This window comes from Morone saxatilis, unplaced genomic scaffold, assembly GCF_004916995.1.
Source record: "Morone saxatilis isolate NCDOM2014 unplaced genomic scaffold, NCSU_SB_2.0 Contig11, whole genome shotgun sequence".
Lineage (NCBI taxonomy): Eukaryota > Metazoa > Chordata > Actinopteri > Moronidae > Morone > Morone saxatilis.
Genome location: NW_023339663.1, coordinates 2,516,610 through 2,530,296, shown reverse-complemented (window position 1 = coordinate 2,530,296; position 13,687 = coordinate 2,516,610). Strand labels below are relative to the sequence as shown.

The following is a 13,687-nucleotide window of genomic DNA, read 5'->3' as shown; positions in this document are numbered from 1 at the left end:
TTGGTTCTACATAGGTAGCATACTGTTAAATTGTTTAATATTTGTTTCTGAAAACAGCTACCTATTGTGGCCCAACACAAAAAAGTTTTTAGATCTCACCTGCACAATTTGCTTTTTTTCTTTTATTTGTGATTCTGTTGTGTATAAATAAATACATCTAAATCTAATCTAAACACTACTATTCAAGGTGGTGTTGTATTTGTATTTGTCAACAATACGGACAGTATGCAGAAGATTGCAGACTGGATCTTTGACAGATATTATTTTTATTATGATATGATATGATGATACAGATGATACATGATATAATACAGATCCATATACAACATGTACACCACGTATACCAAGTCCTTTTTTGTCTTATTAGAAATTGGAAATTGTCACAGCAACAAAAGCCAAACTGCAACAAAGTGACGTCACTAACCAGCAGGTATAAACTGACACATACAGCATAGCCCTGACACAAATAACATGCAGCCTAAATTTATGTAAGTTACTTAGCAATTTGTCATTAAGTGTTTGTGTTCTAATATGCACGCACCTTAAATGTCCAACTAATAGAGCCATCCACTGGGAGCAGTTCTGGAGTTAAAATCACTTAATTGATATAATGTGGCCTAAACTACATGTTGTTCGGGTTGAGAGAAAGGAAGATCCCATAAAAGCACCCACAGAGACGACAGTTACATTGATGACTCACTCAGTCATGAAATTAGATGTGACAGCCACCGGTGGAGTCAAACTCATAGAGCTGCTTCATATTTTAAACTTTATATCCCATTTGCTTGAAACCAGGACAGTAATGATGCTCATTAATCATGGTCTTATTTCACGTCGATGACTTGTGAGACTCGAGATACAGCAATTAGTGATGAGTCACCACAGGAATTAACACCCAACCCTGATGTTTCTTCTCTGCAAGAGCCGGCTGGTACGCCGTCTGATGACCAATCAAAAACCATCCCTGAGAAGACTGGTGTGTGTGTGTGTGTGTGTGTGAGGGAGAGATACAGAATAACTCTGATGTGATCCTCTTATGTCACCTTCCGTCTTTCCTTCCTTCCCTCCTCCTCAAGTCTCCATTAGAGGTGTTTTCCGGAAAAGGAGACGCTCTTTGCTAACAAGACAGCTCAGCGGCAGTCGTATTGGTGTGTGTAATTAAGGATGGGCTCTGCAGATAAATGCCTCTCTGAATGGAGATTCCCTCCTCTGTCAGTCTGCCCTCTCTTTTCTTTTCTCCTTCAATCTCTGCCCTTCCCTTGACATTAAACTCCTAATTTACCCAAAACAATATCTCAAACTGCTTTTAGGGAACAAAAACAGAGGTAGGCAGGGCAGTATGCCTCTGGGATGTGCTGCTGCAACATAACAGAGTAAGAGATATTATATAATCATAATTTACTCATAAGGAATAAAATAAGTACTCAAGCTGGACTGTAATCCTTGAAAAGCCCTTCAAGTCATTCTATCACCCACTGCAGTGTGCTTGTTTTTTCTTCATTTGAGACACTGGCATGATTGCACATGTGTTCAGAAAATACCACCATCCTTCTTTTGGATTTTTGGCCGTGCAGAGAAAAGCACAGCGGACAAGCGGGCTATTTTTAGATCCTGAAAAAGTTGACATTTTGGAGATATGAGACCACGATACAAGGTTTTTAACTGATACCAGAGAAATGGGTGGGATGCCGTCAGTGACCAGACCGGAAAATATCCCAAATTTTAAAAGATGGAAGAAGAGGTTATGAGAGCACAGCAGTATATATTCAACATGGCCAAAACATGCATATAACTAATACACTGACTCACACACGTACACACACCTTGATTAGATGCCTCTTAAACTAATAACTACTGGATAAAAAGAGATCTCATTAGAACTGGTGTCAATTCATTTACCAGGTATAATACATTTACAGGCAGATTCACACACAGCAGCATTTAGACTGATTAACCAGATGAGGAAACCACTAGGTCTACTTTCCCAAAGATTAAAGGAAAAAAAGAAAAACGGAATAAATGAGAGGAGAAATGTAACAAATCAAGAAGCTTATATTTAGAAATATTTTGGAAGAAGTTCAGACACTTCAAAGTGCATTGAGACTGTTCTGGAGGCTTACGAAGACACTTTCTCTTGGGTTTGATTTTAATTTGTCCCCCTGTACGCATCTGACATAACCGAACTGATTATTTGTTTATTTCTTGTGAGGCGGTTTGATACCTTGCCTTGGGACTTTTAAGTACCGGTAGGTGTGTAGGTGTTACGATCCAGCTCGTAAAGGGAATAGGGAAGCAACATAAAACCAGATGTTCAGTGGTTAAATCAAAGTTATTTATTGAAAGGAGATTAGATTTCTTTGCAGACCAAAAAGTATGAGGCAAAAACTCAGAAGGAAAAGGACTAGTGTTTGAATCAAATAAATGAATATAACTATTAGGACTAACATAATTAATTAATAACATAAAAACATATTTTAATAACACATAGAGATAGAATATTAAGGGATGCATGTGGCTGACTTTTTAATTTCATGAGTCAATTACACTTTATCTATATAGCCTAAAATCATACATTTTCCTCAAAGGCCTTTACAATCTGTACACGGTGGGAAAAGGAGGAAATCACAACTACAGCATCAGTGGAGGGATGCTGCTGACATTACGGACAGACATAATAGATGTCATATGTGCAGGGTAAACAAAAATAATAATAGTAAAATTAAATTATATGCAGAAAAGGAAACAGTAAATAATGAATATGGATCTGGCAGGATGTTGAGCGTTTGTCATCAAAAGTATGAGTGATTGACTTAAAGTGAATGTCTTCGATTGATGTACACAACGTTGTTGTGAAGGCACCTCTCAACTCAATGGCATGTCCCTTCCCAACATATCTGTTATTGCTCTTTTTAGTTCCCACTGTTTGCTGTCAACAGTAAATTCTCCACGTCACCAGAGCAACAGGTGGGCTGTACCTGCTGACAGGAGATAACTGAATCTGGTTCTTCACAGACACACAGTGAATATCCAAACCCAACAAATATCTATTCAGCTATCGGGGTTTATGAAATTAATATTTGTTTTAGCTACTTGCTGTCAACCATGTAGCTGGACGTTTTATCTCTTGTGGACATTTGGGCTTCATTATTTCGACTCTTTCTCATGTTCTGCAACTAAATGCAAATTGGCCAGATCACAGTAGTTCCACACGTGGATTATCTTTTTGGTTTGTTTTCCAAAATTAGTGGATCAGCAGGCTTGCTTGAACTGGTAAATACAGAATTTGCTAAGTTTATTTCAGTTATTCTGCTCCACCCGCATGGATGCATTTATAACTGGGTTTGAAGCTGATACTCTGGTGTCTCTGGGTTTCTCTCATTGAGGGCATAATTCATGGCAGTCAAGGTCATCATAGTATCACATATAGACAGTGGTTAACACTTCACAATAAAAAGCACTCAAGTCATTTGGTCCAACTCATCAGCAAGTCTCAAGTCATTTTCTCTTTGGTAAGTCAAGTCACGTCACAGGTTATGTCAAATGAGTTAAGACAAGTCAAGTCTTAAGTCAAGTCAATTCCCCCCGAGATCTTGCGGTCTTCAAAAACAGAAAAGACAAGTCTTAGTACCTATTTAATAATGATAATATTGGCCAACTTATCTAACCTGTTTAAAAGTGACGTTGCGAGGAGCTTGACTGACAGGGCAGTTACCTGAGCAAAACATTGAACCATACGTCACTAAACTACTAGTTATTTTATTCTAACTGGATTATTGATCAATTAATCAATAATCCACTTAAAGCATGGTATAGTTCGTACGTTACATCTAATCATGACAATGCCACTCCCAGCATAGCGAGTAACACAGACAGTTACACTTGTGATGTCAATATTGACAACGTAGAACATTTTTTATATTTTATAATTAATTTTAAAATTTAAACTGAAATAATAAAATGAACACAGACAAATCATCAGAGTCATCATGTCTTAAGTCAAGTCTACTCATGGGTCTTTCACTTCCAGGTTTCGTCTCAAGTCATTTATTTTCTGTTCTGACAAGTTGTAAGTCATTAAAAGTGACTTCAGCACCTCAGTTAAGAAGCCCCTGGGATTGAATCTACTGATCTTTCTGTGTCAAGTTTGCCTGCGTTTATTCTGGGTTCTCTGGTTCCCTCCCAAAGTCAAGTGATACGCAGACTGGAACATTGTACTTTTTACCAAGATATCTCCTGCTTGGTCCAGCATAAAAAGTTTTTGGAACATGCATACTTTTTTTCCCTCCAGTTAAATAGACTATAACTCCAAAATTGCCTGTGGGTGTAAATGTGAATATCATTATCATTTTTTTTTTCAGTTAGAAAATTGTAAACTCTGAACAGGTGTAAAAGTGGGCTCTTTTTCCTCCGTAGGTCTTTCTGAATGTTAATAAGATTTGAATGAATCATTTTCCCTCAGGATGTAGAGCCAGTAAGACTCAATGTCCTATATTTGGACAGCGCTGGCCAATTATGTCTCATAAAGAACTGAGTGTCTGGGGATTGTTCTGATGATTATCCTCGCTTGATTTCAAATTAGAATAGATCAACTGATCAATGAACTCTTGCACAGTGAATTATTGGATGGATAAAGCTGTACACTCTCAGCCCTTTATGGAACATGTTGGGGCTCCACTGCTGGAGGGGCAACCTCCAACAAATTGTTTTGCTAAAAATAGAAGAAAAGAAACATCATGGTAAACTAAATACCAGAGCTGTAACAATCCAGCAAGTTCCAAATCTATTACTTCTATTTATGTTCTTCTTTTGAAGCTGCACTGATTAATAGTTTTTTTTATTAACAATGGAAACAATGATGTGTTTTGTGAAAGGGGTTGCAATGAACTATTTAACTTCCCTCCATGTTTTCCTGCACCCAGAACTCCTCGCTCATTTCACAGCCAAAGTTTTGCGTCATCAGGCTTCTGCCCCTTTTAATCCAACTGTCCACGGAGGTTGCCATACAAAAAATGTGCTTCAAACAAACCCTGGAGTCATGAGCAGGCTGATCGAGAGAGGCAAACGTTTTGCCGGAAAATGAATGCAGAGCTGTGGTTACAGGCAACACGGAGGGAAATTGGACATTTTGCATACACTGCCTCATTGTAATGATACAAAGCTGGTTGAAAATCAGATATTTTTTACTTTAACAGCCAGATATTTTTCTTAGGAGACCAAAATGGAACTAAAAGGAAAGAATATCAGACTGTTTGTTGGATGTGTAAATATAGAACTGTTTGTTAACACATTTGCCATAACAACCTTAATAAGGAGATAATATGTCAGTGTTACAGCTTGTTGCACTGCCCCCTAGTGGACAAAAAAATCAGTGACTGCAGGTTTAAAAACAATTTTATGGTCTTGCTTTGATTGTTTGTCCAACCACTTTGTCGTTCTGAGGCTTCTGAGGCTTCTGTGATGTTTACAAGAAGATCACGGCATATATTCTACATTTATTTAAGTGTTGACTCAGCCAACTCTAAATATAATTTGTTCTGTTAAACCGTTGTTATTCATGCTCGACAGTACACAATCCGAGGGCAGACAGAACCAAATTACCTAATGTCCTCAACGTTACACTTAACCCCCCCGAGAAACAAATCAGACCAGCGGGAGTGTTTCCAGCTGAACTGTGAGCCTTTGGCAGATGACTGTCAGGGATATGGCACAAAAACTAATGAACTTGTGGTTGTGAATGAAATCGTCTGGTTGGTGTGAATGAAATGTTAAATTGGCGTCTCAGTCATTAAAAGTGGGGAGAAAGAGAGAGACATGAGTCATGCAGCCTCGAGCACAATCAAAGCTTCCTGCTCCTCCATCTCCGTCTCTGCTGATGGACCCAAAAACAGGCGGCTATGAAACAAGCGATCAATGCCGTGCACCCGGATAACTCAAACACAAGATTTAAAATACAATATGTGCAACAACAGCAGTCCATACTGTGTGTAAACATTCATCCACTGCATTGTTACAGGGGGCTCGGTGGTTGTATAAGAGGTAAAATGATAGGCTATTATATCGTGGAAATGGAAGTGTGTTTTGTGCAGCTGGTCACATTTTTATTTTACAGTAAACTCTGATGTTTTTCAGTATTTGAAGTGTTATGAGTTACATGTTTGTTTTGGTGTGTTTTCTCATTTCCAACTGCTTCTATTTACTGCATCACCAGCTTCATTTATCCCTGAAGTGAAGTAATTATTACTTTAATTTGCAGGTTAATTATGATGTTCTTAGAGTTTTATTAGACAGACACAATTCGATTTGTTTTTTTAATTCAGCATAATGCTTTATATTATGTAACATTAGTATTCACATTCTAGCTGAAATAGCACTGTATAATAAGCTGTTTTTGCCTATTTGTTTAAAAAATGTGTAAAACTGTGACTTTGCTTACTAGTGTTTGTTACTAATGAGACCATTTCCCTCTCAATAATAGCTTGATTACAGCCGGTAAATAATGTATCCACTGGGCCCTTCAGTCCCTGTACATCAGATAAAATATGAATTCTGAAAGGTAAAACAACTTTCAAAGTTAAAAAACCTGACTTTCATAAATGTGGGAGGTCCATCGCTGCTTTGAATTTACTAAGGAAAGAATAACAAGCCAGTGCTGTTTGGTTTTCTTGATCATTTACAGCAGAAAGAACTGACTGAGTTACCAAGTTTACATGCAGGAGAGGCTGCAAATGCCATTTTGAGGTAATAATGGGAAGGTAATATATTGCAAGTTACTGCTGATCTACATGGAATACCAAATAAAGCAATGTTCTCAGACTCTCTGGGTGACTGAAGCAAATCATTAACGTTATTTAAAGTTAAACTGATTCCTTGGGGCTGCAATCCAACAAAGATTTGCAATCAAGTGCTTGTTAGGACTGAAAATGATGATCTTATAATGACAACAGTTACAAAATGAAATCAGCTATGTCTTAATGCTTATCAAGCTTCACAGAAATGACCTCATCTGTTGTAAACCCTCCAATCTCCATCCAAGTAACGAGTAATCTATTACTCTCTCAGTGACGACCCCCTGCAGGGCTGCTGCTGTTGTTGTTGTTGACTTTTTGAGGCATATTTTGCCCAGCAACTTTTACGGGATGACTCACCCAAGGCAGCTGTTACGCATGACAAAAAGAAAAAATCAAAGGATAAGGTGGAGCGAGCAGATGGCAGGAGTCAGATAAAAAGGTGTTTGGCGCGGGGGAGCGACTATTTGAGACGGGGAAAGGGCCACATGATGCCGAGAACCGGGACCATGCAGAGCTCCAAGCTGCTCAGCGGCGCGCTCCTCTGCGCACTGCTGCTGCTCTCCAGCGTCGCTGGAGCCGAAGTGTTGGACACCGAGTCCGAAGAAGAGCTGAGCCCCAGAGCCTTGCGGGACTTCTATCCAAAAGGTCCGAACCTGACCAGCGAGAAGCAGCTGGTAAGCTTTACATCTTCACTTCTTCTGCGCGGCTGCGTTATAAACAAAATGCGAAAATCTTGCAACTTCAATTATTTTCGCAAAAACAAATAATAATAATAATAAGTTTTATTTTTTCATCAAATCAAACTGTTATTTTTATCTGTTACTTTTACATTTGAGTTATGCTGAGTTGAATTAAAAGTCCAGTTCAGTCTGTGACCAAATTTAAAATAAACCAAACTCAATTCAGAAATGCATGCATTTAAGATTTACCCCTGTATAACTTTATCCTGTACATTTATTACATATCTGACCATTTATCTCAGCAGTTTAAGTCCTTTTAAACAAACTATGCAACTGTTATATATAACGATATTACACATTATAAAGCATTACAAACGTTGTTTTATTTCTATAATCCTTTGCATTCTCGTTAATTATCTACTCATATGACATTATTTCCTATTTGTATGCCTGTTACTAAAAATAATAAAGACTCATTCATTCATTCATTCACTCTGTTCTGTTTTTTTAATGTTTCCTGACAGCTTGGAGCTCTCCAAGAAGTTCTTGAAAAGCTGCAGGCTAAACGACTGCCTTTATGGGAAAAGAAATTTGGCCAAGTCCCAACGGTATTGTCCATAAACTATACTTCTATTGATTGCTATTGTATTGATTGCTGTTGCATTGATTGCTGCTGCATTGATTGCTGCTGCACTGGTGCGTGTCGCAGCAGGCAGAAGTGACTCAAAGCTCTGCTGTTGTCCTCCCTCAGTGTGATGTCGGGGAGCAGTGCGCCGTGAGGAAAGGCGCTCGGATCGGGAAGATGTGCGACTGTCCCCGGGGAGCTTTCTGCAACTTTTTCCTGCTGAAGTGCTTATGAGCCTCGTCGGGATCTGAATGTAGCTTTGAGATGGGGAGAAACGAAACTGTCACTCGATTCCTTTGTAATTACTGTCATATTTTTTATGATACAGCTGAGGAGCAGGTGCGGTGACTGCCCAACCCTTGAGAAAAAGAACTATAGTAGTTCTATGATAAGTATATATTTTAAAAGTATATTATATATCACAGAAAAACTATACGTCTCTGTAAGGATAGGATGTTATAGTGATGTACAGGAAATGAGAAAGAACCATAAAGTTCCTGTAAATATTCAGAAACCACTTCATGTCTGTAGGAAACCCCCAGGATCATTGTAGTGATGTAATAGGAGCTAAGAAATAACCCATAATGCACAATAAACTCACCCAGGACCCCACACACGCTGTAAAGTCTTAACAGCAATATAATAGAGATTCTTCATCTGGGCAAATCCAAAACCTGTCTTTTGAACTTGAACTACTTTGTTTCAGATGAATGTTTGTGTATGACTAATAGAGTAATAATAAACTGTGGATCATGTTGTTTTGTAAAGCAGTGGCTGCTTATTCTTTACAAACGGCTGCAGGCTCCGCACACACAGGCCAGCTCGCTGAGGCTGGACTTACATAACGTTTACATGTCCTCGTGTGTTTTAAATGTGATGATTAAGGAGCTCGGTCTCAATTATTTGAGCAATGACGTGGATGTGACCGCGACCTGTGACGTCACAGCTCCCGAGAGGCTGCCAGGCGGCTCCATTGACAACAACAGGCGTGTTGGAGGGGGCGGGGAGCGGTAGGGGGGCTTTAAAATGCAACCTAATCCAGCTGCAGAGGAAGTGCTTATGAACCAGAGAGACTGTCACCGCGCCAGCACACTGAGCCCCCCCCCCCCCCCCCCCCCCCCCCCCGGACCGTGCATGAAATATGATTTCAAATGTGGGGTGACCCAGTACTGAAGACAAAAACAATCTATATTTTGATTCATGGCACACATACAGGTAACCGCATATTTAAGCTTTAATTAAAACTCTTACATGTGTTCTGCTTCTTCTTTTTTTACTCTTTAGTTTGAGTTTTACTCTGCAGAGTTTGACCAAAAAGAAAGTTTTTCATCTGCTGAAGAGTTAAATCTATCTTAAATCTAAAAGGTATACGCACAAGCATGATTATGTCAGTCGTGGTCCAATATGTAATGAACACAAGTGTGAGGAGGAAATTTAAGCCTCCATCTTGCAAACAGACTGAATGTATGATCTGGAGTGCCCTGGTGGCCTTTGGTTTAAGGTGCAATGCTGACCATGAAACACACTGTCCCCGCTTCATGATGGGGACCTTTTCTTTTTGGCATTTCATTCCTCATCTCTTTCTCCCCTCATTTTCTATCATATCTCTACTGCCAGCTGTCCAATGAATGAATGAAATGCTCAAATAATAAGATATTTTTAGGCTGAAAATGATATTAAATATCGTAGAACATACCTGAGGTGTGTTTGTCAGTTTAAACTTAAATGCGTCACCTTCACAGTGAACCGTATGAGGATGACGTGCATCTTTTCAGACAACACAGGGTGGCACACACTGTTTGGGTGAATTACTGGTCTGTTTCTGCTCAAAATGAAAGCAATGACAAAACATTTTATTATAATAGACCAACATTTAAAGAAATAAACATGAATTATTGCCAGTATCAGTATATATGATATACAGTAGCCTATGTGTATATTTGTATATAAGTGGTGGAAAGTAAATATAAGTGCTTTTATTCAGGTATTAAACTTCATTTGGGTATTTCCAGTTTCTGTTCCTCTGTACTCATTTATGTGATAGCTGCAGTTACTCAGCAGATTAAGACATAACATATGATCAGTTTATAAATTATGATTTTAAATTAGTATATAAAGGAGTTTAATTAGCTCCACAACAACAACAACAACATTAAAAGGCTGCTTTCACATTAATGCATCAATCATAATCATAGTCCAATAATATATAATAATATAACATTCTGAAAGGGGCTGTTTTACATAATGAATATTTTCTGTATTTTTACTCAGGTAATTTCAATTTTGAAGAAAGGACTTTTACTAATGGGTTTTTTTTTATATTGTGGCACTTTATTTATTTACTTTCATTTAGTTGATTTTGGCAGCTCCTGTGGACAAAAGCGGTAGTGTTTCTACCGCCTTATTTCATTGATTTCAAGGGGAATCCGACCGAATCTGACCGGTGGCAGGCATTAAGAATAACTAGAGTCTTCTTGCTGATGGTCTTGTTTGTTCATATAGGACATACAGAGGCATCAGTATTCAATTCCGACTGTTGCATAACCAGTTAAAAACGTCTTATAGTTCGTGTAAGTAAAGGATCTGAATACTTCTTCCATCACTTCCAAACTCTGTCCTCACATTTCATTGAGCTGTTTACTTCCTGTCATAGACTAAAATCATTTGTGGCACATGGGCACTGACTCTATAACCCCTTCACAAGTGAAACTGGAATTAAGTTAACCAGTTGGATTCAAGTAATAAAAACATATCATCATCACGCATCATTTGCTGATTGAAATGATGACCTATATCATCCTGGGCAGCAGCATCATATTCCACATTAACTCGTAGCCACCCTTCGTCTCTGCTACCTGTCAGTAGTTATTAATAATGCAGAAAGACAAAATGTTGACTTATTCTATCTTTGCTCTGCTGTGTGTGTGTATACACTTGGGATGTGTGTGTGTACCATTTGGGAAGTCAACACGGACCTTAAGGCAGACTGTAGATTGTGCTGGATCAAACTGACCACAGGGTTTTAAGTGTTTGTCCTGTTTTTTCCTGGAAAAGCTGTTATTATCGTTAATATTTCACTGACAGATTAAGCCGGAGTCTCTCGGGGTTTAAGACATGAAGGACAGAAACTCTATTTCACACAGGCTTCTCTCTAAGATCACTGATAGGAAATTACTTCTTACAGAATGTCATATTATCTCAAGCCATCGTATATAAAATTGTGGACCACAATTGTAAAGTTTGACTTAAAAAATAGTTTTACCTATTTAAATAGAAAAGATTTTTGCCCTGCAAGGATGGTGATGACTGCTGGTCCACCATTTTGGTCTGGATTGAGATGTCTCACCAAATACTGGACCTTCTTGGCCCGCAGAAGTAATTTTGGTGCCCTTCTACAGAACACACATTAACTCATCAACAGATTGACATACATTTTACTGAACACATTCATGCCCCACAGAAGATGAAGCCCTTACATTGTGGACACTGTGACCTTCTTTGTGCTGTTAATATCTGTTAAACTGTCAGCTTTGTACACAAGAGCTCTCATGGCAATTTCAAATAAGTCATTTGACCCTTTGACCTCTCCTCTTGGCTTCTGTCTGCTCCTTAATTATATGGACAGAATTCAGTCAGATTTGCAGAACTCGTTCATGCTTGTCAAGGGATTTCTGTCCATTACTCTCCTCTAGTGCTGCCCTCTTGCCGTGTAATCACCTTCATACATAAGATAACTACGTGTAATGGCCATATTGCCATATGGCCCCCAAAGGAAGAATCATATTGGTTTTTAGTGACCCTGTGGCTTTTCCTTTGCCATTACACCAAAGGAGGATATTGCTTAATGTAACAGCCTCATAGCTACAGTTGTATGTAAAAGGTTTTGGCACCCCTTGAAAAATAACATATTTTGGTGAGTTTTTAATTTAAAAAACATGTAAACACAGCCTCTGTAGGAACATAAAACACAATATCTTCAGCAAACATTATTGCATATTTACATATTATGTCAGAAATGATGTCAAATCATTATGGCATCATACAACTGTATGATGAGATTACGTACATTCATGCTTCACAGAGGATGTTCCCTTTGTTTGAATTTTTGGTCAAACTAGGTTTGAGCATGTTTAAGTTGATTTAAGGTGTTTTAGCCAAACTAGTGCAGCGTCTCCATGGATGGCAATGTCGGCTCACCAGTCGGTTGTTCTCCCACTTTAGTCCAGACTAAAATATATTTCAACAGCTATCGTGGATTGCTATGAAATTCTGTACAAACACTCATGGTCCCCAGAGGATAGGACTAACTGTTGGTGATCCTCTGACTTTTCTTCTTGCGCCACCAGCAGGTCAAACATTCACTCACCACTGACTCACCGGATGTGGGTATAAGCCTGCCATTTTTCACGCAGCATTTTCCGCATACATTTTTACTAATTTAAGTGACCCAAGAGTTATTGACTCCAAGGTTGGTTTTATCAGAGGGATGGAATGCACACACTGTATATATTTTGAGATATAATCCCATCACTTTATCATGAATAAAACATTATAAAAACCCACTGGACAACCAGAAACATTCATGGTGGTCAGGCTGACAATAAGACTGTTTATCTTAGTTCCTGAACAGCAATACTTTCTCCAGACAGCGAGGATTTGTTATTGATTCCTCTGGGAATTACCTCCAATCCCGATAGAGATTGCATGTGTGGATAAGGGCTTCTTGCACACACTGAGACAGTTCAAACCTGCAGCAAGAGCCCATCGGGGGAGAAATGTTTGTTTGTGTGTGATAATTGGACAGAGAAGTAAAGAATGACGGATGGTGACGGAGACACTGAGAAACTGAAAGAGGCAGAGGATGGTTGAGAGTGTGATGGATGGAGATACAGAGCAGGTGACAAATGATACAGTCTGAAATAGAGATTGCTTTCAGAGAATGACATTGTTGGGTGTGAACCGCTCAATACGTCAGCGCCAGACAATGCTTAAGGCAGTGAAGCTGATTTCTAACATGTGAACACTAATATATGAACACATGCACACAGAGCTCTACCTGATTTTGCTTTGCTCCTGCTGTGTGTCAGTACATACATTCATACATATACAAATACAACCCCTGTGTAATATGGTGACTGTTTCTATCACAGCTCATGACACTGATGTTTAAATAGAAGTGAGTCTGGCCCAGTGGTTAACATGCATGCGGTATAAATCCAGGAAGTATGTTATAATAGTTACAGTAGTTGCAGTACGTGGCTGGTTGTGTAGTACTTTGGGACTGATTGTGATACCTTTCACATTTTGTGTCATATCACACTTTAAATATTTGTTTTAGGGTGCGATACAACATATATGCGTTGTTGTACTTTTATGCTTTTGTGTGGTTCTCTGTTGGAACATACAAAAAAGTTCTTATTGTGTCACTGTGGCGGTCCGACTCTGTCACGTATCCTGATGGAAAGTTAAAGTTAAAGTAATCACTGAGGACGATGCAATGACCCTTCAGATGTGTTTACAGTGTTTACAGCCAGTGCTCCAGCAGACACATTAACAAAGAGAGATTTACAGTGTCTCTCTCTCTCTCTATCTCT

At 38.8% G+C, this 13,687-nt stretch overlaps 1 protein-coding gene across 1 annotated transcript; it reads left to right on the top strand.

The window, feature by feature from the left end:
• The first annotated feature begins 7,254 nt into the window (after window positions 1–7,254).
• Window positions 7,255–8,860, top strand: LOC118343592 (cocaine- and amphetamine-regulated transcript protein-like). The gene is made up of 3 exons (XM_035682504.1): window positions 7,255–7,462; window positions 7,993–8,076; window positions 8,220–8,860. The coding sequence occupies exons 1-3, from the start codon at window positions 7,274–7,276 to the stop codon at window positions 8,325–8,327; spliced, it is 381 nt and encodes a 126-aa protein (XP_035538397.1). The 5' UTR covers window positions 7,255–7,273; the 3' UTR covers window positions 8,328–8,860.
• Window positions 8,861–13,687: the final 4,827 nt, after the last annotated feature.